At 48.8% G+C, this 27,058-nt stretch overlaps 1 protein-coding gene across 7 annotated transcripts in view; it reads right to left on the minus strand.

Moving 5' to 3' along the window:
• The window catches only part of srcin1a (SRC kinase signaling inhibitor 1a), a 496,431-nt gene that overhangs the window by 76,380 nt on the left and 392,993 nt on the right, over positions 1 to 27,058 (minus strand). For all 7 annotated transcript variants that reach the window (XR_015073440.1, XM_085966198.1, XM_085966197.1 and 4 more), the window contains 4 exons: positions 18,873 to 19,068; positions 16,883 to 17,081; positions 14,792 to 14,885; positions 12,300 to 13,150 (listed from right to left, as the gene is read on the minus strand). Coding sequence is in view for 6 of the 7 variants with exons in the window: in XM_085966198.1 (XP_085822324.1) it covers positions 12,300 to 13,150; positions 14,792 to 14,885; positions 16,883 to 17,081; positions 18,873 to 19,068 (1,340 nt within the window). In the remaining variant the exon portion in view is untranslated. The remainder of the gene's footprint in view (positions 1 to 12,299; positions 13,151 to 14,791; positions 14,886 to 16,882; positions 17,082 to 18,872; positions 19,069 to 27,058) is intronic.

A 27,058-nucleotide genomic window follows, 5' to 3' on the forward strand; every position in this document is an offset into this window, starting at 1 on the left:
ACGAAATAGGAGCAGGATCAGGCTACACGGCCCCTGGGTCCGCTCCGCTACCCACAGGGCCATGACCGATCCGAACCTAGACTCATGTCCAAATTCCTGCCCGCTCCCCGTAACCCTTAATTCCCTTTACTTCTAGGAAACTGTCTATTTCTGTTTTAAATTTATGTAATGATGTAGCTTCTACAGCTTTTTGGGGCAGCATATTCCATGGACCTACCACCCTCTGAGTGAAGTAGTTCCTCCTCATCTCAGTTTTGAAAGAGCAGCCCCTTATTCTAAGCCTATGCCCCCTAGTTCTAGTTTCACCCATCATCGGGAACATCCTCCCCGCATCCACCCGATCCAACCCCTTCACAATCTTATATGTTTCAATAAGATCGCCTCTCATTCTTCTGAACTCCAATGAGTAGAGTCCCAATCTACTCAACCTCTCCTCATATGTCCATCCCCTCATCCCCAGGATTAACCGAGTGAACCTTCTTTGTACTGACTCGAGAGCAAGTATGTCTTTTCTTAAGTATGGACACCAAAACTGTACGCTATTAATGTACCCTTGCCAGCGACACCCACATCCCATGGCAAATTTGAAAATAACTAGGGTTGCCTGTGAACCGGTTAGTCCAGGTTTTGATGGGTTTGGAATCTTGCGAAGTGTAAACCAAATGCCGAAATTCTGAATTTCCAAGTTGCCCATTTTAGTTCCCATTTGTTTCCGAGTTGCCTGATGGGCCGGTGTTAGTTATTAAGACTTTCAATTAATTTTTGCCAGCAACAAAGGAAACAGCCATGATCGCAGCCCCACCCCCAAAACCATTCTAGCTGGTTTCGGCTTTGGCTAAAGGTGACAATCTTAATCACGACACAAGGGGCAGATCTACCCTTGTGTGTTCTGATGCGAGAGAGAGTATAGTCAGATGGCCGCAATATTTAGCCTGCGGGGGAGGGGGGCATAAATTCAAAACTAATCTACAGAAACAATATTTCAGTGAGCGAGTTTTCAATCTAAGGAACAGGCTCCCTGGGGAGATGGTGGAAGCAGTTAGTATTGATTCATTCAGATGCAAGTTAGATAGATTTCTTTCAGAAAATAATATTTTGGGATACAGTCTATGAGTAATTGGAGACGTGGCGTGTGGTGAGTGCAGCGAGCTCGGGAGGAACGGTGACTTTGGACCTCTGGTTCCCAAAGCTCTCCCCCACTGGGGGTTTTCCTCGCCTCGTGTCTGGGTCTGTTGTAGACGATTCGATGGGGATTGATCGCTGTGATTAATCAACAACTCCATTATGGTTGTCCCATGTGACTACCGGAATGGTAGAAGGGGAACTAGATGGACCTTGGTCTTACTACGTCTACATAAGAACAGAAGAAATAGGAGCAGGAGTCGGCCATTCGGCCCCTCGAGCCTGCTCCGCCATTCAATAAGATCATGGCTGATCTTCTACCTGACCTCCACTTTCCTGCACTATCCCCATATCCCTTGATTCCCTTAATATTCAAAAATCTATCGATCTCGGTCTTGAATATACTCAACGACTGAGCCTCCACAGCCCTCGGGTAGAGAATTCCAAAGATTCACCACCCTCTGAGTGAAGAAATTTCTCTTCCTCTCAGTCCTAAATGGCCGACCCCTTATTCTGAGACTGTGACCCTGGTTCTAGACTCCCCAGTCAGGGGAAACATCCTCCCTGCATCTACCCTGTCAAGCCCTGTAAGAATTTTGTGTTTCAATGAGATCACCTTTCATTCTTCTAAACTCCAGAGAATATAGGCCTAGTCTACTCAATCTCTCCTCATAGGACAATCCCCCCATCCCAGGAATCAGTCTGGTGAACCTTCGTTGCACTCCCTCTATGGAGTCTAGCCATTCCTTTCTTCCTATTTAGAGGGACAGTCAAGACCTGTTGGCAGAGATAGGTCATACTCCCATTCAGGGATACGAACAAATGAAAATGACAGGCAGGAAAAGACCAACTGCTCCATCAAGCCTGCGCCACACCATGATGGCTGGAACATCATGGCTAGACACTTCTCCACCCCCACCGCACCCCCCCCACCCCGGCCATGTAATCTCCTGGGAGAAGAAAAGAAACAGAAAAAACCCAGGCCCAATACGGGAAGAAATACTCCTCTCCGACACCCCACAGGTGATCGAAACCAGTCCGGGAGACAAAATAATGGGCTTTGTCCTCTTACAACCAGAGTGTCAGGTGAGACACCTCCTGGAGAGTGAGCTCCCCTGAGCAAAGGTGGGCTGGCTAATCATCCTCTGCCAGGTCCCTCTTAGCTTATTATGGACTGTATTGGTGGGAATACCATGGCTTAACATTACAAGGCTCGGAGATCACAAAGCCCTGAGACTCTGCTGTGGCAACAATTGGGGCAGTACAGTGGGCTCAGTGGCCCCATGTAAGGAGGAGAGAAAGCGGCCCGGATTCCCACGCAGTTGTTGAGCAGTTGCTGTCGTTTATTTTCAATGTAAACCGATCAGCAAAAGTACAATTTTCTGGCTGCAAAAATCACTGGGGTCTTGAAATGAAGCACAAATTCCACAATGAGAGGAACAGCCAGTCCTGGCTGCAAATTGCAAACAGTGGGAAAGAGGAAAAATCCAAATAAATCTCTTACACTGCAAATGGGCACCAGGTAAACATCTCCAAATATTAACATATAGAAACTAACACAAAATGTGGGAGGAAATGAATACAAAATATAACACAAATAGCGAGCAATAAGAAGCCAGAGGAATTGTATCTAAAGCTGCAACATCGAACACAGCTGGGAATGACAAAGGAAGATGGAAATTCTGCAACAGGGAGAGAGATAGAGAGAGATTGAATGAGAGATTGAACGAGCGAGACATATTGAGTGTGAAAGAGAAAGACATTGAGTGAGAGAGACAGATTGGGAGAGATTGAGTTTTTTTTAATTCGTTCTTGGGATGTGGACATCGCTGTCAAGGCCAGCATTTATTGCCCATCCCTAGTTGCCCCTCGAGAAGGTGGTGAGCCGCCTTCTTGAACCGCTGCAGTCCGTGTGGTGAAGGTGCTCCCACAGTGCTGTTAGGGAGGGAGTTCCAGGATTTAGACCCAGCGACGCTGAAGGAACGGCCGATATATTTCCAAGTCAGGATGATGTGTGACTTGGAGGGGAACTTAGAGGTGGTGGAGTTCCCATGCACCTGCTGCCCTTGTCCTTCTAGGTGGTAGAGGTCGCGGGTTTGGGAGGTGCTGCCGAAGAAGCCTTGGCGAGTTGCTGCAGTGCATCTTGTAGATGGTACACACTGCAGCCATGGTACGCCGGTGGTGGAGGGAGTGAATGTTTAAAGTGGTTGATGGGGTGCCAATCAAGTGTGCTGCTCTGTCTTGGATGGTGTCGAGCTTCTTGAGTGTTGTTGGAGCTGCACTCATCCAGGCAAGTGGAGAGTATTCCATCATACTCCTAACTTGTGCCTTGTAGACGGTGGAAAGGCTTTGGGGAGTCAGGAGGTGAGACACTCGCCACAGAATACCCAGCTTCTGACCTGCTCTTGTTGCCACAGTATTTATGTGGCTGGTCCAGTTAAGATTCTGGTCAATGGTGACCCCCAGGATGTTGATGGTGGGGGATTTGGCGATGGTATTGCTGGTGAATGTCAAGGGTCGGTGGTTAGACGCTCGCTTTTTGGAGATAGTCATTGCCTGGCACTTGTGTGGCGCGAATATTACCTGCCACTTATCAGCCCAAGCCTGAATGCTGTCCAGATCTTGCTGCATGTGGGCATGGACTGCTTCATTATCTGAGGAGTTGTGAATGGCACTGAACACTGTGCAGTCATCAGCGAACATCCCCACTTCTTATGATGGAGGGAAGGTCATTGATGAAGCAGCCGAAGATGGTTGTGCCTAGGACACTGCCCTGAGGAACTTCTGTAGCGATGTGCGAGAGATTGAATGAGACAGAGAGAGACAGAGATTGAATGGAGAGATTGAGTGAGAGAGACAAACAGAAATTGAGTAAGAGATTGAGTGAGAGAGGCAGATTGAAAGGGAGGGACAGAGAAAGATTGGGAATGAGAGATTGAATGAGACAGACAGGCAGAGTGAGAGCATGAGTGAGACAGAAAGACAGAGAGAGATTGAGTGAGAGACAGAATGAGTAAGTGAGAGATGCAGACACTGAGTAAACGAGAGACACAGTCAGAGTGAGTGAAACAGACAGACCCGAGTGAGTGAGAAAGAAATTGAATGAAGAGACAAACTGAATAAAAGAATGTGACAGGCTGAGTAAGAGAGCGAGAGAAAGAGGCAGAGAGGGAGAGGGAGGGAGAGTATTGGACAAGTATACCCCTGTAACAGTTGAATGTTGAGGTCACACAAGAGGAGAAAGTGGGAGGGGAGGGAGGAGGGGGAAGGAGAGGGGGGAGGGGAGAGGAGGTGGAGGAGAGGGGGAGGGGAGAGGAGGTAGAGGGGAGGGAGGTGGCGAGGGGAGGAGAGGGGAGAGTAGCTGGAGGAGAGGGGGAGGGGAGAGGAGCTGGAGGAGAGGGGGAGGGGAGAGGAGGTAGAGGGGAGGGAGGTGGCGAGGGGAGTAGAGGGGAGAGGAGCTGGAGGAGAGGGGGGAGGGGAGAGGAGGTGGAGGGGAGGGGGAGGGAGGAGGGAGGGGAGGAGAGGGGGAGGGGAGAGGAGGTGGAGGAGAGGGGGAGGGGAGAGGAGGTGGAGGAGAGGGGAGGGGAGAGGAGGTAGAGGGGAGGAGAGGGGGAGGGGAGAGGAGGTGGAGGGGAGGGTGAGGGAGGAGGGAAGGGAGGAGAGGGTGAGGGGAGAGGAGGTGGAGCAGAGGGGAAAGGAGGTGGAGGGGAGGGGGAGGGGAGAAGAGGTGGAGGAGAGGGGGAGGGGAGAGGAGGTGGAGGAGAGGGGGAGGGGAGAGGAGGTGGTGGGGAGGGAGGGAGGAGCGGGAGGAGAGGGGAGAGGAGGTGGAGGGGAGGGGAGGGGATGGGGAGGGGAGAGGAGGGGAGGGGGAGGAGAGGGAGGAGGGGTGGAGAGGGGGAGGGGAGAGGAGGAGAGGGGGTGGAGAGGGGAGGGGAGGGAGGAGGGGGGAGGAGAGGGGGGAGAGGAGAGGAGGGGGAGATGAGGGGGAGGGGAGAGGAGGAGAGGGGGTGGAGAGGGGATGGGGAGGGGGGAGGGGAGAGCAGGTGGAGGAGAGGGGGGGAGGGGAGAGAGGAGAGATAGCACCATTAGACCAGCAGCCAGAGGCTAGAGATAAGACAATACAGAGCCCGACTGAACAGCTGTACTCCCACACTGAACAACAGCAGCAGACACACAATACAAGGGGTGCCACACAGACCGACCAGCATACTGAAGCTCTGTCTTCCCCCACCACTGTGGAACCACAAGCGAGCCGCTCACAAGAGGAGCGCACACACCAGACACGACCACCCCAGTCCAACACACACCCTATGAGTCCAGGCGAAAGCCACCAGACAGTAAACACCAACAAGGCTGACATCGTAATACTCATAGACTCAAATGGGAAATTTCTATGGGAGAAAAAGCTCTTCCCTAGGCATATAGTAAAAAAGATCCGGTGCCCAACAACAGACAGAGCCCTGGAATGGCTGACCAAAACCCGATTAGGCTCCCCCCAACACATAATACACACTGGCACAAATGACCTAAAGGCCCAGCAGAAAGGGGTAGCAACATCGCTCAGAGCAGTGATTGAGAAGGCAAGCAATACATTCCCAAACACTAGAATCACTGTTTCCACAATATTGCCGAGAACAGACTTTAACAACAACACAATTCATGAGATAAATGCCAGCATAGCAAGAGACTGTGAATTAAAACACAACGTGCACCTGGCCCAACACCCCACCCTCGATGTGGAATGTCTTCACGACCGCGTCCACATCCACAGGAAACGAATATCGATCTTTGCTAAAGCCCTGAAGGACGTCGCTTTTAACCGGGTCCATACCCAGACTCCAGGAGGACCCCCCCCGACCACCAGAGATCAGCGGGGTACATACCAGGACTACTACAGAGACCACCACCACACCAACCGGGACCAGAGAGGATCCCCATGCACAACAACAATATCAGACCTGCACCACTCCTGTCCTACAGGGGAACAGGACCGCCCCCAGCCAGACAGAGGGAGAGATGCACAGGGCGTACGCAATACCTCAGGCAGAGACAATCCATTAAGAGACACTAAGCAGACGTACAGCAGCATCTACTTCCGCCTTATGGATCAGAAAATGAAAAAAAAATCAAGGACTAATTACTAGAAAGAATTGTAACCAAGTAGTATTAGCATTTATAGACAATTGAGATGATCTTTTTTTCCCCCATTTAGACACGACAAACACATATCATTCTTTAAACTATCATAGCAAAAGATCAAACTTAACATGAAATCCTTATATATTTCGACCTGGAATATCCAAGGTCTACGCTCTTCGGTGCTCGACGTGAAGAGTAGGACCCCAGAGTTCATAGATGAAACTAAAGATCTGGATATTATCATTTTACAGGAAACTTGGTATAGAGGAGAAGGACACACTGGTCGTCCCCAAGGGTACACAGAGCTGGTGGTCCCCTCCAATAAATTGCCAGGAGTAACCCAAGGCAGAGACTCCGGAGGCATACTGATTTGGTTTAAAACAGAGCTTAAGAATTGCATCAAATTTATAAAAAAGGGCGAAAACCACATGTGGCTCAAAATTGAGAGGGGGATTATCTCTAACACCCAAGATGTTTTCATTTGCGCACTCTATATCCCCCCAATGGAATCCCCGTACTTTAAAGAGGACACCTTCTCCAACATTGAGAGGGAGATTATCCAATTCCAGGCCCAGGGGAACGTGTTGATCTGTGGTGACCTCAATTCAAGAACTGGCGAAGAACCAGGCTTCACCAATAATCAGGGAAACAATTACATATTCGGGAATAACCACTTCGATATCCCTTCCCATCCATACAGGCATAACTGCGACAAGCAGACAAATACCAACGGAAAATAGCTCCTGCAGCTCTGTCGAAGCCTGGGTCTGTACATTGCCAATGGTAGGTTCATGGGAGACCTCCTAGGAAGATCGACCTATTGCTCACCTCTTGGCTGTAGCACCGTAGACTATATGATTACGGATTTGGACCCATCCTCTTTCAGAGCATTCACAGTCAAACCACAAACAACACTGTCAGACCACAGTCAAATTACTATGTATCTTAAAAAGACAGAAACAACCAACACAGAAACACAACCCAGTAAGCTGTACAACACCAAAAAATCGTACAGATGGGCCAAAAACAGCACGGAAAAATACCAGAAAGCAATTAGCAATGAATCAACTCAAGCTCTCTTGGGCACCTTTCTGGATAACATATACACTCACAATAAAGAAGGCGTAAACCGGGCAGTGAATAACCTAAACAATATTTTTGATAATTTGGCAACAAGGTCAAACTTGAAAGCTCGCAAGAACAAACCCAAAACAAAAAACTATGAAAAATGGTTTGACCCAGATTGCCATAACATGAGGAAAAAACTTAGAAAAATATCAAACCAAAAACACAGACAGCCAGAAAACGAGGAATTATGCCTTACTTATTGTCAGACACTAACACAATACAGAAACACACTCAGAACCAAAAAAGAGCAGTATATTAAGAATACACTCAGCTCCATTGAGGAATCCATCGATTCCAATTGTTTCTGGGACAACTGGAATACATTACACAAAAAACAACATGACGAATTGGCCATTCAAAATGGAGACACATGGGAAAACCACTTTGAAAAATTATACCAGAAAAACACACTAAGGCCAGAGCAACACCAAATATGCAAAAAACTGGAAAAGCTCGAAATGGCCATAAAAGATAACCAAAACCCGCTAGACTCCATAATAACAGAAAAAGAACTATTTGAAAAACTCAAGGACCTGCGACCAGGAAAAGCTTGCGGTGCAGACGGCATACTAAGCGAGATGATTAAACACACAGACGATAAAATGAAACTGGCTATCCTAAAACTCTTCAACTTGGTTCTGAGTGTCGGTTACTTCCCTGATATCTGGAACAAAGGACTCATAATGCCCATATACAAAAGTGGGGACAAAGTCGACCCAAATAACTATCGAGGCATCTGTGTAAACAGTAACCTGGGGAAGGTATTCTGTAGTATCATAAACAAAAGATTTATAAACTTCCTTGAGGAGCACAATGTCTTGAGTAAAAGCCAAATTGGATTCCTGCCAAACTATAGAACATCAGATCATATCTTCACCCTACAGACCCTAATTGACAAACACGTTCATCAAAACAAAAGCAAAATCGCATGCTTTATAGATTTCCAGAAGGCTTTCGATTCCATCTGGCACGACGGTTTATTCCTGAAACTTATCGAAAGCGGGGTAGGGGGAAAAACATATGATGTAATTAAATCAATGTATACAAACAACAAATGTGCAGTTAAAATTGGAGACAAACAAACAAAATACTTCCCACAGGGGCGGGGGGTGACACAGGGCTCGCCCATCTCACCGACACTCTTTAATATTTACATAAATGAATTGGCAAAACTACTTGAACAATCTACAGCACCCGGCCTCACCCTATATGAATCCAAGGTTAAATTCCTCCTCTATGCAGATGACCTGGTTCTGCTGTCACCAACTAAGGAGGGTCTACAGCAGAACCTGGATCTGCTGGAGTCATTCTGCCAGACCTGGGCCCTGACAATAAATCCCCAAAAAACCAAAGTCCTTGTGTTCCAGCAAAGATCCAGACATCAGGGACCCAAAATAAATTTCACACTAGGAACAACCAAAATTGAACAAACCACTAACTACACATACTTGGGCTTAAAAATCAGTTCTACGGGAAATTTTCATCTGGCTGTGAATGAACTGAAAGAGAAAGCAAGAAGGGCTTTCTATGCCATTAAAAAATCAATCCAAATAGAAATCCCAATTAGCATTTGGCTCAAAATTTTTAAATCAGTAATTGAACCAATTGCACTCTATGGCAATGAGGTGTGGGGACCGCTAACACAACAAGAATTTGCAAAATGGGACAAACACCCAATTGAGATCCTACATGCAGAATTCTGTAAAAGTATCCTCCGGACTCAAAGGAAAACCGTAAACAATGCATGCAGGGCAGAACTAGGCCAATATCCATTAATAATCACTATCCAAAAAAGAGCCACCAAATTTTGGAAACACCTAGAAATGAGCAACCCCCAATGCTATCATTACGAAGCCCTGAAATGCCAAGAGAGGACCATAAAGAAGAATACCCTCAGTCAACTAGCCCTGGGACTCAGTGAAGTAACTACTAACACTACTAACAATAACCAACCCCAGGACAGTGACAGCGTAACACAAAGAATTCGACCCAACACAATCGTCGCTAAGCAAAAGGAAAAATATCTGTCATATTGGGCAGAAACAACAAAAACCCAAAGCAAACTCAATTGCTACTTGGCCCTAAACAGACAATACAACATGGCTGATTACCTGACCATGGTAAAGGATAGCAAACTGAGAAAAACCTTGACAATGTACAGACTTAGTGAACATAGCCTGGCGATCGAAAAAGGTAGACACAGGCAGACCCGGCTACCAAGAGAGGACAGGATATGCTCGCACTGCAGTCAGGGAGTGGTGGAGACAGAGATGCACTTCCTCACAGCTTGTAGAAAATATCAGGGCATAAGGGAGAATTTCTACCCAAAATTCACAAAAATATGCCCGGAATTCAGAAATTTGAATGACGACCAAAAACTCCCATACCTACTAGGGGAAGAGAGAAATTGTGTAACCTTAGCGGCACACTATGTTACAGCCTGCCATAAACAGAGGGACAACCACTAAATATAAGAAGAGTATATACAAATTATATGAATGTATATTTATACACTCAGGGATATATCTGTTTATACACTATATGGATAGATCTGTATTTTTGTGTACAACCATGAATGTTTTTCGATGCTTTGGCAACATAAGATGTACCTTGTCATGCCAATAAAGCGATTTGAATTGAATTGAGTGGCAAATTTAGATGAACCAAGAGACTGCTGAGATGCTGGGTTGCAGGAAGCCTCCTCACATGGGTGATGATTATTACAGGCTCAAAGCCAGGAATGCCGAGCACTGCGCCATGCAAGAAGCTGCCTTTAGTTCCACCCTGTCACTGGGGACCAGCGATGGAGATTAATGCTGCAGCACCGTGAAGGAGATTAATCAGAAGTTGCACATGACTGAAGATGTGCTTCGCATTTCTGGCCCCATGATCGCATCCTTCTCTGTACAAATAAGATGCAGCTTTGTTGCTTCAAGACGATCTTATCATTGGAAAGCGAAGCTGTCGGGTGAAGGAGTTGGATGGTACAAACAAGTCGCCTAAGGGAGGTGGGGTCAAAGGGGGAAGAGGGGAGACGGACAGCATGAGACAGACATTCTCAAATAATCTGGCCTCTGCTTTTGTAAAGCGAGGTGGCCTGGGTCTATCAGCCGTATTGAGACCTTTTGGCAGTGCGTGCATAAATGTCATGGTCTGTTTTAATGGGTAATAGGTAAAGTGGCAGTATTACACCCTCACATGACAAGTTTTGAGCTTGTCAACACTGGGATTAGATCAACAAAATTCAGTTAATGGAATACTCTCCACTTGCCTGGATGAGTGCAGCTCCAACAACACTCAAGAAGCTCGACACCATCCAGGACAAAGCAGCCTGCTTGATTGGCACCCCATCCACCACCTTAAACATTCACTCCCTCCACCACCGGCACACCGTGGCTGCAGTGTGTACCATCTACAAGATGCACTGCAGCATCTCGCCAAGGCTTCTTTGGCAGCACCTCCCAAACCCATGATCTCTTCCACCTAGAAGGACAAGGGCAGCAGGCGCATGGGAACACCGCCAAGTCACACACCATCCTGACTTGGAAATATATCGGCCGTTCCTTCATCGTCGCTGGGTCAAAATCCTGGAACTCCCTCCCTAACAGCACTGTGGGAGTACCATCACCACACGGACTGCAGTGGTTCAAGGCGGCGGCTCACCACCACCTTCTCAAGGGCAACTAGGGATGGGCAATAAATGTCGGCCTTGCCAGCAACGCCCACATCCTGTGAATGAATAAATGAATTAAAAAAATTTAAATTCCTATCAGCTTCCACATCAGAGATACTGGGGAGGGACCTTTACAATTGTCTGATCATAAATCCATTTAGACATGTGGGTGGGAAGATTTACATTGCTCTGCGTGATAGTGCCATCATAAAACATGTTCTTGTAAAACTAGAAACAGCCATCTCATCTCAGAAGATCTTGCTGCTATCTTTACGATGCTATTAACACTAACTCCCTCCAGCACCGGCACATCATAACTGCAGTGTTCATGCCACCTGTGAATATTTGTATAGAACATTCCCTCGGAAGATTCAGTGAATGAGTCAAAACACACTCAAGATGTTCATTAACTGCCCGACCTTCAGTCTCAGGTCCATAGCATCGGGAAATACTCTCAATACTTTTCATTGACACAACATGAATACCACAGCCGTGTAAAATGTGAATCGCCATCCATGATTCTTAATGTACCCTATCTGCAAATGCAGGACAGCAACTTGCCAAGGCTTCTTCGGCAGCATCTCCCAAACCCGTCCCCTCCACCACCTAGAAGGACAAGGGCAGCAGCCACATGGGAACACCGCCACCTTCAAGTTCCCCTCCAAGTCACAAAGCATCCTGACTTGGACATTTATTGCCCATCCCTAATTGCCCTCTTGAACCGCTGCAGTCCGTGTGGCGAAGGTGCTCCCTCAGTGCTGTTAGGGAGGGAGTTCCAGGATTTTGACCCAGCGACGATGAAGGAACAGCTGATATATTTCCAAGTCAGGATGGTGTGTGACTTGGAGGGGAACTTGGAGGTGGTGGTGTTCCCATGCACCTGCTGCCCCTTGTCCTTCTAGGTGGTAGAGGTCGCGGGTTTGGGAGGTGCTGTCGAAGAAGCCTTGGCGAGTTGCTGCAGTGCATCTTGTAGATGGTACACACTGCAGCAACGTTCGCCACTTTCACGGTCATTTTATTTCCTGGTGCCAACCCACAAATGACAACATTTATTGAATTCAATACACAGCTTGCCATAGTTGGATTTGAGCTCAATGACTTCCAGGTCAGGAGCTGACCATAACCACTACACCACCGTACCCTTAAGAGTGACATCAAATTAAGTCACACTTTTAAAACTAAATAAGGACACCAGTTTTAAACGGGTATATTAAATGAAAGTTACACGCTGCTTTACCTTGTTTCTGGGTCATTGACAGCCAGTGGGGAGCTGTAGCCAGATGCTGGCCTCTCGGTTGCCCCTGTCCTCTCACTTGGCCCTGGAAGAACTTCTGTTGCGACGGCAGGGTTGGCGTTCCTGGATTTTGTCACAGTGGTCTCAATAACGGCAGCGGTTCCCTGGTCCTTCCGGAATGATTGCCGCACCGGAGAAGACCGGCTGGGGGGCCCAGAGTAAGGACTGTGCAGATTCTGCCCTTGTTGGATGTCCACCATTCTGCTGTCGGGGGTTTTCTGAGGGGACGAAGGAGGCATTCTGAAGCCCAGGCCGGTGCCGTAACCGTCACTGTAAATCTGTGGGCTCGGTTTGTAAAAAGCGTCCTCCAGGTCACCCTGCAGCCCTGCGGCCGAATAGGTGCTTAGCGACCTCATGGAGCCACGTCGATAAAGACCCCCTGGGTAAGAGAAAGGGTCCTGCATTCCAGCCAGCGACTGCGTTGACGCGATACTTAGCCGCCCGTCATGCATCATGTTGTAGGGGTCCGCGTACAAGCCTTCGTTTTTCATCAGCACCACGTTCTTGTTGGTCATGTCTTCGTCCGGCTTCACGTCCCTCCGCTCCAAGATGGCACTGGGGCTCGGTGAGACAGGCTGGGAGGAGGGCACGCCGCCAAGCCGCTCGCCGTGGTGAACCGGGCTCCCGGTGTAGGAGGGGGGGCGCCCGCCGCTGTACGACATCCGAGAGCGGGAAGGGGACGAGGACTGCAGCCCGGGCGTCGGGGAGGCCGACACCAAATGCGGGGAACCGGATGTGACGTTGCTGAGGCGACGGGTGGGTGAGGACTCCCTAGACGTGTAAACCATCTCTCTCTGCTTAACGGAAAGAACATCGATTATTAGACCAGCTGTCAGACCCGCACCCAACAGAAGTCAGGAAGCCGACAAAACTTGGCCCTGAGATAGTCCAAACTATTCAGAAGCTCAGAATGGATGGGGACGCTCATTTGATCCATCCTCAGAAAGAGTCTACAGGTTACACATCACACGATTCAGTTATTTCTTAAACAATCCCAGGGTGTTTTGCCTCTACTACACTAGTCCATTCCATGTGTGGATGACTCTTGTGTTAAAGAACTTCCTGGCACTAGTCCTAATCTTTTTATTAGTTTGAACCTTGCGAATTGAAGTAGTGTTTCCGCTGTACCTTTCCCATATTGTTTACCATCGCTTGTGCCTCTCCGAGGTCCCCTGTCAGTCGCCTCCTGTCAAAGTTGGGAAGCCCAAGCCTCTCCAGTCTTGACTTGAGCAGGTGTGCCCTGGATCATTGGTCCAGTAGCAGAAGCGCCACGCTGCCAACATGCAATGTAAGCGAGGGGCATTCTCCAGCACGTGTAGGCTCAGTGTATTGCAGAACCCTTCCAGTGGTACTTTAGTATTAAGGAGGCATGGGGTGAAGGGGGCAATGGAAGCGGGTAATAGAAAGCAGAGGACATCAAGCTTCACCATTGAGTCAGACTTGCAATAAGATCAGCTTCAAGAAGCCGGAAACACTTTCCTTAAAGCACAGGCTTGCTGTACTGATTAACACTCTTCAGTAATTACAGGCACTTCAAATGCAAATTGCAACCTTTCCTGTCAGATCACTCAGATGCAGATGTGGCTCTCAATAGACTATTAGTTGAAGTGTTATCGTAGGACGGCAGTGAGTGGGACACCATTAGTATTCACCTCCCCTGCGCCTCGTTAGCGATCAACCTTTACTCATTAGCTTGTTTTCCTTCCTTTAGCCAGTGGCTCAGTGGGTCGCACTCTCTTGCCGCCGGGTCAGTAGGTTGTGGGCTCAAGTCCCACTCCAGAGACTTGAGCACAAAATCTAGGCTGACGCTCCCAGTGCAGTACTGAGGGAGTGCTGCACTCTCAGAGGTGCCGTCTGCCCCCTCAGGTGGACATAAAAGATCCCATGGCACTATTTTGAAGAAGAGCAGGGGAGTTCTCCCCGGTGTCCTGGGCCAATATTTATCCCTTAATCAACATCACTAAAACAGATGATCTGGTCATTATCACATTGCTGTTTGTGGGAGCTTGCTGTGCGCAAATTGGCTGCCACGTTTTCTACATTACAACAATGACGACACTTCAAAATGTACTTCATTGGCTGTAAAGCGCTTTGGGACGTCCGGTGGTTGTGAAAGGCGCTATAGAAATGCAAGTCTTTCTGTCTTTTAGTACCAATCACCATTGTCGCATCACTTCACTACATCACCTGTTCTCATTCAAGTCTCATTCTTAATGATTTTTTGGAAAATGGCTGGGTGATGGAGGCAGAAATCCTGGGCTTGTTAAACATACGATTTGGTGATGTGATAGGCGAGTGAAGATACTGGGGAGTGGGGGGGGGGGGGCGATAGGAATTGATGGACTGAATGGCCTTTCCTCGCCCCTGACCTTTCTTATACTCTTACGCAAGAAGCAGCCCAGTAACAGGTTAAAAAGATTTCTGGGAGGTCTTACCCTCAGATCTCCATTCGCAATATGGGAAGCGGGATATGGTGCATAGATAGGATCTTTCCTGAAAATTTTTATTATACTTCGGTCTTGGATATCCCTGGAAGAGAAGAAATACGTTGTGAGATATCATGGAGCTGAAAAGACACCGTAGATTGCCATTCCCAATAGTTTGTTCCTGTCCTCTTGTTAATAAAGTTTCTTGGCATTTTGCACTTGCCCCAACTGACCGAACAGATGGGCTTCAGTCTTCTGGGCCTCTACCAAGTTTGGATTCTAACTGCCGACTCGGGGCCGAGGGAGTTCAGTGGTGGGAACGGAACAGTCTTCCTCCTCATGTCACTATTGAGTACCTCGAGGTGAGGTATTGGAGCTACTTCCATATTGGTCAAATCAGTGACTTGACCCCAGTGTATGAAGAGTCTGGTCTACTCCAGTGCACGAACAAAGGAAAGTTTGATTTAATGGAGATATCACTGTAACACAAGAACACCACCTCCCCCTCTCCCACCTCCCCTCCCCAACCCGCCCCTCCCCACTCCCTCCATAGCTAGCTCCTCATCATACAGCACGAGAAGTGCAAATGATTTAAGCCTAGCCTTTCCCAGGTCATGTCCTTCTGAAAATCACAATCACAGAATCATACAATCTTACAGCACAGAAAATGGCCGTTTAGCCAATCGTGTCTGTGTCGGCTCTTTGAAAGAGCTCTCCAATTAGACCTACTGCCCTGCTCTTTCCCCGTATCCCTGCAAATTTTTCCTTTTCAAGTATTTATCCAATTCCCCTTTTAAAGTTACTATTGAATCTGCTTCCAGCACCCTTTCAGGCAGCGCATTCCAGATCACAACAACTCGCTGCGTAAAAAAAATCTTCTCATCTCCCTTGCCCCCTTGCTCTTTTGCCAATTACCTTCAATCTGTGTCCTCTGGTTACCAACCCTCCTGCCAGTGGAAACAGTTTCTCCCTACTTGCTCTATCAAGAGCCGTCATAATTCTGAACACCTCTATTAAATCTCCCCTTCTCCTTCTCTGCTCTAAGGAGAACAATCCCAGCTTCTCTCGTCTCTCCACATAACTGAAGTCCCCCATCCCTGGCACCATTCTGCTAAATCTCCTTCCTCTGCACCCTCTCCAAGGCCTTGACATCCTTCCGAAAGTGTGGTGCCCAGAATTGGGACACAGTACTCCAGCTGAGGCCTAACCAGGGAACTATAAAGGTTTAGCAAGCTCTGTGATGGTAAGGAGATGCTCAGATGATGCAAATCACCATCTTACTGACACCCACATTAACGGCCCCATGACCTCTCTTGCAGGTTCATTCTACATGCTAAGCTGCTGATGGTGATATCAACTCCTATCATATCCCTCGCCCCTCCCGATCTCTGTAACCACCCCACAATCCTCAGAGATCTCTGCGTTCCTCCAATTCTGGCCTCTTGCGCATCCCCGATTTTAATCGCTCCACCATTGGCGGCCATGCCTTCAGCTGCCTAGGCCCTTAGCTCTCGAATTCCCTCCCTAAACCTCTCTGCCTCTCTATCTCTCTCTCCTCAAAACCTACCTCTTTGACCAAGCTTTTGGTCACCTGTCCCAATATCTCCTTATGTGACTCGGTGTCAAAATTTGTTGGCTAACGCTCCTGTGAAGCGCCTTGGGATGTTTTACGGGCGCCATATAAATGCAAGTTGTTGCTGTTGTTCCGCAACGTTGAGACACACCCGGGTGAGCTACTGGCATCTAGTGGCAGAACATCGATACTGCACCAAGCTTTATTTTCGCCTCACAGGCGAACCTTGGGAACTCGAGAGGTTAGCCATATTATAGAGGTCAGGGGTCAGCAGACATAGGGGGTGCAACAAGCCATGAAAACGACCTTAGAAGAGGGGAGCCCTACAAGGACACCTTGGACATCATCTAGGATGTCTGCTTGGAACTGTCAACTGTCCTCTGGGTCTTCGGATACAAGGCTTGACTGAACACAGGTGAGAAGTGCTACTTCAGGTAGGAACAGGTTTTTTAAAAATTGTTAAACATTTGCTAAAGCTCTGTAGCTATCAGTCAAGACGCTACTTCTGAAGCACTGGCTCTTTGTACCTTACATCTTCCAGTTCGTAAAAGACGTTTCTCGACTCATCCTTGATGAGGATTGCAGTATTCGGCGACTTTAGCATTCCCATTGTGAGTTTCTGCGGGAACATGTGGACAATCAGAGCGTGCAAGGTGTCCATGCTGCTGATTTCATGAGTAACGTGGACACGTCTGGTTTCATCGCCATACTGGAGGAACAGCACCCCTGCCGGAACGAGAGAACAGACACGTCAGTCAGAAATGTATTCTCTGCATAATCACGATCACAAATCATACCCTGGGCATAAGGTTCTGCTTTACACTTAAGCATACTTGATATTTTTCTCTTAACTTCCTCTTCTCCTCCCTCCTGCAGGCGCTGACTCCCACTCGATACGGTTCCTTGGGTTTTCCACGCCTCACCCAAGTGGTCCCACTTCACGTGTGAACCTCGACAGTGAGTGTTGGCTCTTTACTCCACTACAGAGAGAATCATAGCCCGGCCCGGCCCCGCCCGGCCCTGTCCTTATCCAACGTAGGGATCCCCTCTTCTAAGGTCGTTTTCATGGCTTGTTGCACCCCCATGTCTGCTGACCCCTGACCTCTATAATATGGCTAACCTCTTGAGTTCCCAATGAAGACTACCATTGAGTTCCGATGAAGACTATCATTGTTTTCTCTATCCCCTCCCCTGCTCCACAAGGTCCTTGCTGTACCGTGCACGAGGGGTTCCTGCTCCCAGGTCTATACCAATATAACTTCACAGCCAACCCTTGAAAGGGCTGCAATCGCAGCAAAGGCCGTCCTTCATTTTCCTACACTCCATGGTCAAGGCTTTCCTGCGTCCTGTGCAAACCCCTCTCGCCAACAATGCAGCTGAGGTCAAGCACCCAATGTAAGAACATAAGAAATAGGAGCAGGAGTAGGCCATATGGCCCTTGTGGGGAACCCCAGAGCTGACTGGACTTTCAACTCACAGAATGGAGGTTCTGGGAGGGTAGTAGAAGCAAATACCCTGGAATCATTGAAGGAACAGTTAGATGCTGTGGTGAGGGAACTGTAGGTTCCTCTGGATGAATAAGCCAAGATGAACTGAGTAAGCCTCCTCTTCTGTCTGATAGCCTCGTGGGAGCCTAAGAGCAGGAGGAGGCCATTCAGCCCCTCGAGCCTGCTCCGCCATTCAATTAGATCATGGCTCATCTGTACCTCAACTCTATTTACCTGCTTTAGCTCCCTATCCCTTGATACACTTATCTAACAAAAATTGAACTCAGTCTTGAAAACTCCAATTGACCCAGCATCCACAGCCTTTTGTGGGGGTTGAAGAATTTAAAATTTGTACCCCACTTTGTGTGAAAAAGTGTTTCCTGATTTCCCTCTGAATGGCCTGGCTCTAGTTTTAAGAAGATGTCTCCCTCGTTCTTGATTCCCCCCCACCAGAAGAAATATTTTCTCTTCATCTACACAATCAAGTCCCTTTAACATTTTAAACACCTCGATCAGATCACCCCTCGATCTTCTGTACACAAGGCACTACAAGCCAGGTTTCTGCAACCTCTCCTCATAATTTAACCCTCTTGGCCCCGGTATATCATTCTGTTCAATCTGCGCTGCACCCGCTCCAAGACCAATATAGCCTTGCGGAGGAACGGTGCCCAAAACTGAACACAGTTACTCCAGATGGGGTCTGACCAAGGCTCTGTGCAACTGAATCGCAAACAACAACTTACGTTTATATAGCACCTCTAATGTAGTAAAATGTCCCAAGGTGCTTCACAGGAGCGCAATCAGAGAAAAAAGGCACAGTGAGTCACAGAGCCAAAACCCCACTGAATTACTGTTCCAGGTGGTTTAACCATTACCTTCTCAGTAGGGGGGCAGAAGAGAGTTAAATTACGTTGCCAGATTGTCATTATCATCAATCGGTGCTTGCCCACGACAAGGCCAATCGGAGTGACCGAAAGCGGGAGAGCGGGTGCAGTCTCTGGCGCTAACTATAAGCAGGGAACAGGCGTACCTGGCGAGCGGAGCTTGGTCTGACTCGAGGACCTGGACAGGGGCAGGCTCTGTCGGAAGCGGTTGGACCGGGTGAAGCCGATCGGGACTTCAGCCTCCGACATGGTTTCCAAGGACTCCGCCGACGCGAACGGTAGTTTGGCCGCCTGATCCGCCAATCCAGACTGCTGGCTCTGGGAATGCCGGGGACTCCGAGTCTGTGCGAGGGGGGGGGGGGGGAAAGAGAGAGACGAGAGTGACTAGGTTTCGCCGCACCAATTCATTTGAGCCCTGCCCCCAAACACAGCATTAGCTGCTTCCGTATCTTGCTCATAACTTTGTCCAATTTCAGGCGAGTCTTGCCTGTGCCTCACATTCCTGCTATCCCATTTGGACTGAGACACTTCTCCCACGATGCCGGTGCTAGGATTTTAAAAATTCATTCACAAGACGTGGGTGTCGCTGGCAATGCCGGCATTTATTGCCCATCCCTAATTGCCCTTAACTGAGTGGCTTGCTCGTGTCCATTTCAGAGGGGCAGTTAAGAGTCGACCACGTGGCTGTGGGTCTGGAGTCACATAACGGCCAGACCGGGTAAGGACGGTAGATTTCCTTCCCTAAAGGACAGTAATGAACCAGATGGGTTTTTACGATAATCCGGTAGTTTCATGGTCACCATTACCGACACGAGCTTTTTATTCCAGATTTATTTAATTAACTTGAATTTAAATTCCCCAGCAACCATGGTGAGAATTCTGAAATAACAACAGAAAATGCTGGAAAAACTCAGCAGGTCAGGCAACATCCGTGGAGAGAAATGTGAGTTGATGTTTCAGGTCGAAAACCTTCTTCAAAACATTTTCTTTTCAGTTTTGAAGAAGGGTTTTGACCCGAAACGTCAACTCAAATTTCTCTCCACGGATGTTGCCTGACCTGCTGAGTTTTTCCAGCATTTTCTGTTGTTATTTCGGATTTCCAGCATCCGCAGTATTTTGCTATCGTGAGGATTCTGAACTTATGTCTCACAGATTAGTCCAGACCTCTGGATTATTAGTCCAGTAACATAACCACTGTGCCACCGTACGCTACGGACATCATGGGGGGAGGTGGGGGTGGGGTTAGGGGGGTCATTTTAACCTAACTCGCCGGGTGGGAAACCCCCGGGATTGGGTGGAACGCCGGTTTCACATCCCCGCCCGACATTACTTTTCTGTTGACTTCTATCACGGAGAGTAAAATTTGGACGGGGCATTAAAACCGGCGCCGCACCCGATCCCGTCAGTTTCTCGACGGACGGGTCCGGTTAAAATGACCTCGCTCGGCTCCACTCCGCACGCAGGGTCAAAATCTCTGGTCACTTTCCAGTCAAAGAAAAGTGAATCACCAGGAAAAAAATGAACGGATAGCATCACAGCTGTCTCCCGTGAGGCACTCAGGTTAGCTGAGCAGAGACAAGTATATAAAGGCAGCTAAAACACATTCCCAGCACAGTTAAATCATTACTCAGGAAGTGAATATTTCTGTTCGAAAAATGCAAAAAAAAACAGAAAGCCGAAATCTATTCTCATCCAATCACAAGCAGATCCTCCTCCTCACAATTTCCTTCATTCCATCATTTTTAATGCTCTTGTGCACAGATTGAAAGTATCGAGTTTCGTGTTCTGTTTAAAAAAGAGATCCACTAGAATTGACCTCCCATCCTCCACAGCACAATTTTCTCCCATCCCTCCGAGGACAGAGACTCGCAAATCGAAATGCTGAGCCAGACTCGATACCTGCTGGCTAACTGGTTCAATGGCAGCCTGTATAATTGACACACTCAGTCCTAATCCTGACAATGCACTAGCATTAGATTTGCAACTCATACACTTGGAGAGTTACTGTCCTCTTCCATCACTGTTTGCAAACTCTCTGAAGATTAAAGAAGAATTATTTTTGCCGCATAAGTAACAACGAACACCGCCTGTGCAAGTACTGTATCAAGGAGCTGAAGCTCACCAGCGCACTGTCTGTACGCTGTGCGCCAAGTCTGGTTTATTATGATGCCTCAATCTCTGCTCCTCTTCAAAGTTACAGATTGATCTTTCAGTGATGACCTCACGAATTCGTTCTCAAAACTACTTCACCTTCCTACCTCGCTCTCTTTCCTTCTTAAAGACTCATCTCTTCAACCATGCCTTTGTTTGCCCCACAATGTCCTTCTTTTCCTGCTCAGTATCCACCTCCACCGTGTGAAGCCTTCTGAGATGTTTCTTCATGTGAAGAGCACGATATAAGAAAGAACTTGCATTTCTATAGCGCCTTTCACCACCTCAGGACGTCCCAAAGCGCTTTACAGCCAATCAAGTACTTTAGAAGTGCAGTCACTGTTGTAATGTAGAAAGGCGGCAGCCAATGTGCGCACAGCAAGCTCCCACAAACGGCAATATCCTAAATGATCAAATAATCTGTTTCAGTGATGTTGGTTGAGGGGTAAATATTGGCCACGACACCGGGGGGAACTCTCCTGCTCATCTCCGAATTATGGAATCATAGACTGGTACAGCACAGAAGGAGGCCATTCGGCCCATCGTGCCTGTGCCAGCTCTTTGGTAGAGCTATCCAATTAGTCCCACTCCCCCCTGCTCTTTCCCCATAGATTAGCGCCATTGGATCTTTTACATGCACCTGAGAGTGCAGACAGTGCCTCGGTTTAACGTCTCAACTGAAAGTCGGCACCTCCGACAGTGCAGCGCTCCCACAGTACTGCACTGGAGTGTCAGCCCGGATTACATGCTCAAGTCTCTGGAGTGGGACTTGAGGCCCATCCATATCAATGGGGCTGTGGTGGAAAGGGTGGACAGCTTTAAGTTCCTCGGAGTCCACATCATGGAAGACCTCTCCTGGTCCCTCAATACCTCCTCTCTGGTGAAGAAGGCCCAGCAGCGCCTATATTTCCTAAGGAGGCTGAAGGGATGCAACCTGTCACCCCTGATCCTCTCTAACTTTTACCGCTGCACTATAGAGAGCATCCTGACAAACTGTATCACAGTATGGTATGGTAGCTGTAGCTACTATGACCGGAAAGTCCTGCAGCGGGTAGTCAAAACTGCCCAACGCATTACCGGCACCCGGCTACCGACCATAGAGCACATATACCAGAAACGCTGTCTACGGAGGTCACGGTTCATCATCAAAGACCCTACCCACCCCAGCCACAGTCTGTTCACCCTCCTGCCATCTGGGAGACGCTACAGATGCATTCGCACCTGTACGACCAGATTTAGGAACAGCTTCTTTCCCAGGGCTGTCATCCTACTGAACTCCACAAATAAACTCTAAAGCCTGCACATCTGCCAATGCACTTTATTATGGTTATGTTTATGTTAATATACTACAAGCCAAATGTATGTTGAATGTTTAAATGTCTTAATCCAAATGTACACTCTCGGGAGCCGCAAGCCTACATTTCGTTGTACTGCACTTGTGCACTAACAATGACAATAAAAGTTGAGTTGAGTTGAGTTGAGTTAAACGCAAGTTAGTTCTTTACTTCTTTCTGTGTAACCAGGCTCCCTCAGAGGCTCATTTGACTGAGCTTCACAGACCAGAAAGGTTCCGGATCTCATTTCCAGCCTCTGCTGCTCTCAAGTCTCCGAGGCAGTCTTGGGTGCTACAACTGAACTGAGTGCTCCTGGGCTAGGGAGAGAAAAGTCTCTTCCCGGGCACCTCAATCCGATCACTATCCTGTCACCTGCCACTGTGAGATGCTGTGTGTGATCAGGTTTGGGATAAACGGTGATGCCCTTCATGGCTGGACAGCCTGCGGACACAAGAATGAGCATTCAGTGCCCATGGAAACCAGCTGGAGTCTGTGTCATGAGGGGAGGGGAGAAAACTGGGGAAGGAGCTGCTTTAAAAAAAATTGTTAAATAATTAAGAGCTGATACTGCAGACGTACAATGCCAGCCTCCAGAGACAGGTAGAGAACGCGAGATTCCAGTCTGAGGTGCCCTTGGTGTTAGGGAGGGATGGCAACATATTTCCCTCATGGGGAGAGCAGGAAAATTAGTAAATGAAGAGAAAGAGAGTCAGCCTGGACCTCTTTTCCCAGTTGAGGACATGTCTGAAGGACAAGGGGGAGGGGGAGGGCAAGAACGAAGGCGAGGATAATGGCGAGGGTAAGGATCTCTCCGAGGGAGAGGGCAAGGATGAGGGGTGAGGGAGAGAGGCCAGGGAAAGAGAGAGGGCAAGGGAGAGGGTGAGTGCGAGGGAGAGGGTGAGTGAGAGGGTGAGTGCGAGGGAGAGGGTGAGGGAGAGGGTGAGGGCAAGGGAGATGGGAAAGAGAGGGCAAGGGGTGAGGGTGAGACTGAGGGTGAGGCTGAGGTTGAGGGGGGCAAGGTTGAGGGGGTGAGGCTGAGGGGTGAAGCTGAGGGGGCGAGGTTGAGGGGGCGAGGCTGAGGGGCGAGGTTGAGGAGGCGAGGTTGAGGTTGAGGGAGCGAGGCTGAGAGGTTGAGGTTGCGAGGTTGAGGGGGCAAGGTTGAGGGGGCGAGGTTGAGGGGTGAGGCTGAGGGGGCGAGGTTGAGGGGGCGAGGTAGAGGGGGTGAGGCTGAGAGGGGCGAGGTTGAGGGGGCAAGGTTGAGGGGGGCAAGGCTGAGAGGGCGAGGCTGAGAGGGGCGAGGTTGAGGGGGGGCAAGGCTGTGAGGGCGAGGCTGAGAGGGGCGAGGTTGAGGGGTCGAGGTTGAGGGGGGCGAGGTAGAGGGGGCGAGGCTGAGAGGGGCGAGGTTGAGGGGGCGAGGTTGAGGGGGCGAGGTTGAGGGCGGCAAGGCTGAGAGGGTGAGGCTGAGAGGGCGAGGCTGAGAGGGGCGAGGTTGAGGGGGCGAGGTTGAGGGGGTGTGGTTGAGGTGGCGAGGTTGAGAGGGGGGCGAGAGCAAGGAATGGTTAATTTCTTGCTGGATAACCTGACACTGTTCATGTGAGATACTCCGTTGAGTGACTGCTTTTTTTTAAATTGCGGTGAAATCCATTCTAGGTTTGAACCACAATCCCACAAACCAACTGGCTGCAGAACTACCCATTTCTGGAATTTAAAGATTAATGGGCTGAGGCAGACCTACACACAAATTTTAGCGGATAAATTCACTGTTCATTTCACTTTTAGAAACAATTTTTCCCAAATCCTGCACTCATCAAGCTGCGGGAAGTTGGTGCTGGGGAATGGAACGCTTGTCATTTCATGCACCCAGTGTTATCATCAATCAACCCAAGATCAGGTACAGCATGGGTTAGATACAGACCAAAGCTCCCTCTACACTGTCCCATCAAACACTCCCAGGGCAGGTACAGCACACATTAGATACAGACCAAAGCTCCCTCTACACTGTCCCATCAAACACTCCCAGGGCAGGTACAGCACGGGTTAGATACAGAGTAAAGCTCCCTCTGCACTGTCCCATCAAACACTCCCAGGACAGGTACAGCACGGGTTAGATACAGAGTAAAGCTCCCTCTACACTGTCCCATCAAACACTCCCAGGGCAGGTACAGCACGGGATAGATACAGAGTAAAGCTCCCTCTACACTGTCCCATCAAACACTCCCAGGGCAGGTACAGCACGGGTTAGATACAGAGCAAAGCTCCCTCTGCACTGTCCCATCAAACACTCCCAGGGCAGGTACAGCACGGGTTAGATACAGAGCAAAGCTCCCTCTACACTGTCCCATCAAACGCTCCCAGGGCAGGTACAGCACGGGTTAGATACAGAGCAAAGCTCCCTCTACACTGTCCCATCAAACACTCCCAGGGCAGGTACAGCACGGGTTAGATACAGAGTAAAGATCCCTCTACACTGTCCCATCAAACCCTCCCAGGGCAGGTACAGCACGGGTTAGATACAGAGTAAAGCTCCCTCTGCACTGTCCCATCAAACACTCCCAGGGCAGGTACAGCACAGGTTAGATACAGAGTAAAACTCCCTCTACACTGTCCCATCAAACACTCCCAGGGCAGGTACAGCACGGGTTAGATACAGAGCAAAGCTCCCTCTACACTGTCCCATCAAACGCTCCCAGGGCAGGTACAGCACGGGTTAGATACAGAGTAAAGCTCCCTCTACACTGCCCATCAAACACTCCCAGGGCAGGTACAGCACGGGTTAGATACAGAGTAAAGATCCCTCTACACTGTCCCATCAAACACTCCCAGGGCAGGTACTGCATGGGTTAGATACAGAGTAAAGCTCCCTCTACACTGTCCCATCAAACACACCCAGGGCAGGTACAGCACGGGTTAGATACAGAGTAAATCTCCCTCTACACTGTCCCATCAAACACTCCCAGGGCAGGGACAGCATGGGTTAGATACAGAGTAAAGCTCCCTCTACACTGTCCCTTCAAACACTCCCATGGCAGGTACAGCACGGGTTAGATACAGAGTTAAGCTCTCTCTACACTGTCCCATCAAACACTCCCAGGGCAGGTACAGCACGGGTTAGATACAGAGTAAAGCTCCCTCTGCACTGTCCCATCAAACACTCCCAGGGCAGGTACAGCACGGGTTAGATACAGAGTAAAGTTCCCTCTACACTGTCCCATCAAACACTCCCAGGGCAGGTACAGCATGGGTTAGATACAGAGTAAAGCTCCCTCTACACTGTCCCATCAAACACTCCCAGGGCAGGTACAGCACGGGTTAGATACAGAGTTAAGCTCCCTCTACACTGTCCCATCAAACACTCCCAGGGCAGGTACAGCACGGGTTACATACACAGTAACGCTCCCTCTACACTGCCCATCAAACACTCCCAGGGCAGGTACTGCACGGGTTAGATACAGAGTAAAGCTCCCTCTACACTGTCCCATCAAACACACCCAGGGCAGGTACAGCACGGGTTAGATACAGAGTAAAGTTCCCTCTACACTGTCCCATCAAACACTCCCAGGGCAGGTACAGCACGGGTTAGATACAGAGTAAAGCTCCCTCTACACTGTCCCATCAAACACTCCCAGGGCAGGTACAGCACGGGGTTAGATACAGAGCAAAGCTCCCTCTACACTGTCCCATCAAACACTCCCAGGGCAGGTACAGCACAGGTTAGATACAGAGTAAAGCTCCCTCTACACTGTCCCATGAAACACTCCTGGGGCAGGTACAGCACAGGTTAGATACAGAGTAAAGCTCGTTCTACGCTGACCCCATCAAACACTCCCAGGGCAGGTACAGCACGGGTTAGATACAGAGTAAAGCTCCCTCTACACTGTCCCATCAAACACTCCCGGGGCAGGTACAGCACGGGTTAGATACAGAGTAAAGCTCCCTCTACACTGTCCCATCAAACACTCCTGGGGCAGGTACAGCACGGGTTAGATACAGAGTAAAGCTCCCTCTACACTGTCCCATCAAACACTCCCGGGGCAGGTACAGCACGGGTTAGATACAGAGTAAAGCTCGTTCTATGCTGACCCAACATGTCTCAGCCACATCCTCAGAAGAGTGCCCCTTAAAACACTTGTGCGGGATTTTCCCATTCCTCACATTCTGTGCCTCCTCTGAGTGAGATTGCAAAGTTAGTGCCAATTAGCCATTACTCTTGGCCATCAGTAAGCCCAGGTCCCAGAGGTTTGTGCAATTTATCAGATGAAATCACTTAATTTGAACACCTTTAGGAGAATCCCCACTGTCCCCACACAATACCGAGTTCAGTTTATCTACACTGACACAATGACATCATTGACATTTATATAAATTAAGTTATAAGCCTGGGCTACATATTCAAGTACAAAGTAGACCATTTAAGAACATAAGAAATAAGAGCAGGAGTAGGCAATTCGGCCCTTCGAGCCTGTCCCATCATTCAATGAGAGCATAGCTGATCTTCAACCTCAACTCCACTTTCCTGCCCTATCTACATATCCCTTGACTCCCCTAGAGTCCAATCTATCTCAGCCTTGAATATACTCAACAACTGTGCATCCACAGAATTCCAAAGAATCACAACCCTCTGTATCTGGAGCACTGCACAGTTTTGGTCTCCTTATCTGTGGAAGGACCTACTTGCCTTAGAGGCGGTGCAACAAAGGTTCACTAGATTGATCCCTGGAATGAGAGGGTTGTCCCATGAGGAGAGATTGAGTAGATTGGAGCTATACTCTCTGGAGTTTAGAAGAATGAGAAGTGATCTCATTGAAACATATAAGATTCTGAGGGGGATTGACAGGGTAGATGCTGAG

Source organism: Somniosus microcephalus, chromosome 24 (genome assembly GCF_052327205.1).
Source record: "Somniosus microcephalus isolate GS21.2 chromosome 24, FLI_Smic_1.0, whole genome shotgun sequence".
Lineage (NCBI taxonomy): Eukaryota > Metazoa > Chordata > Chondrichthyes > Squaliformes > Somniosidae > Somniosus > Somniosus microcephalus.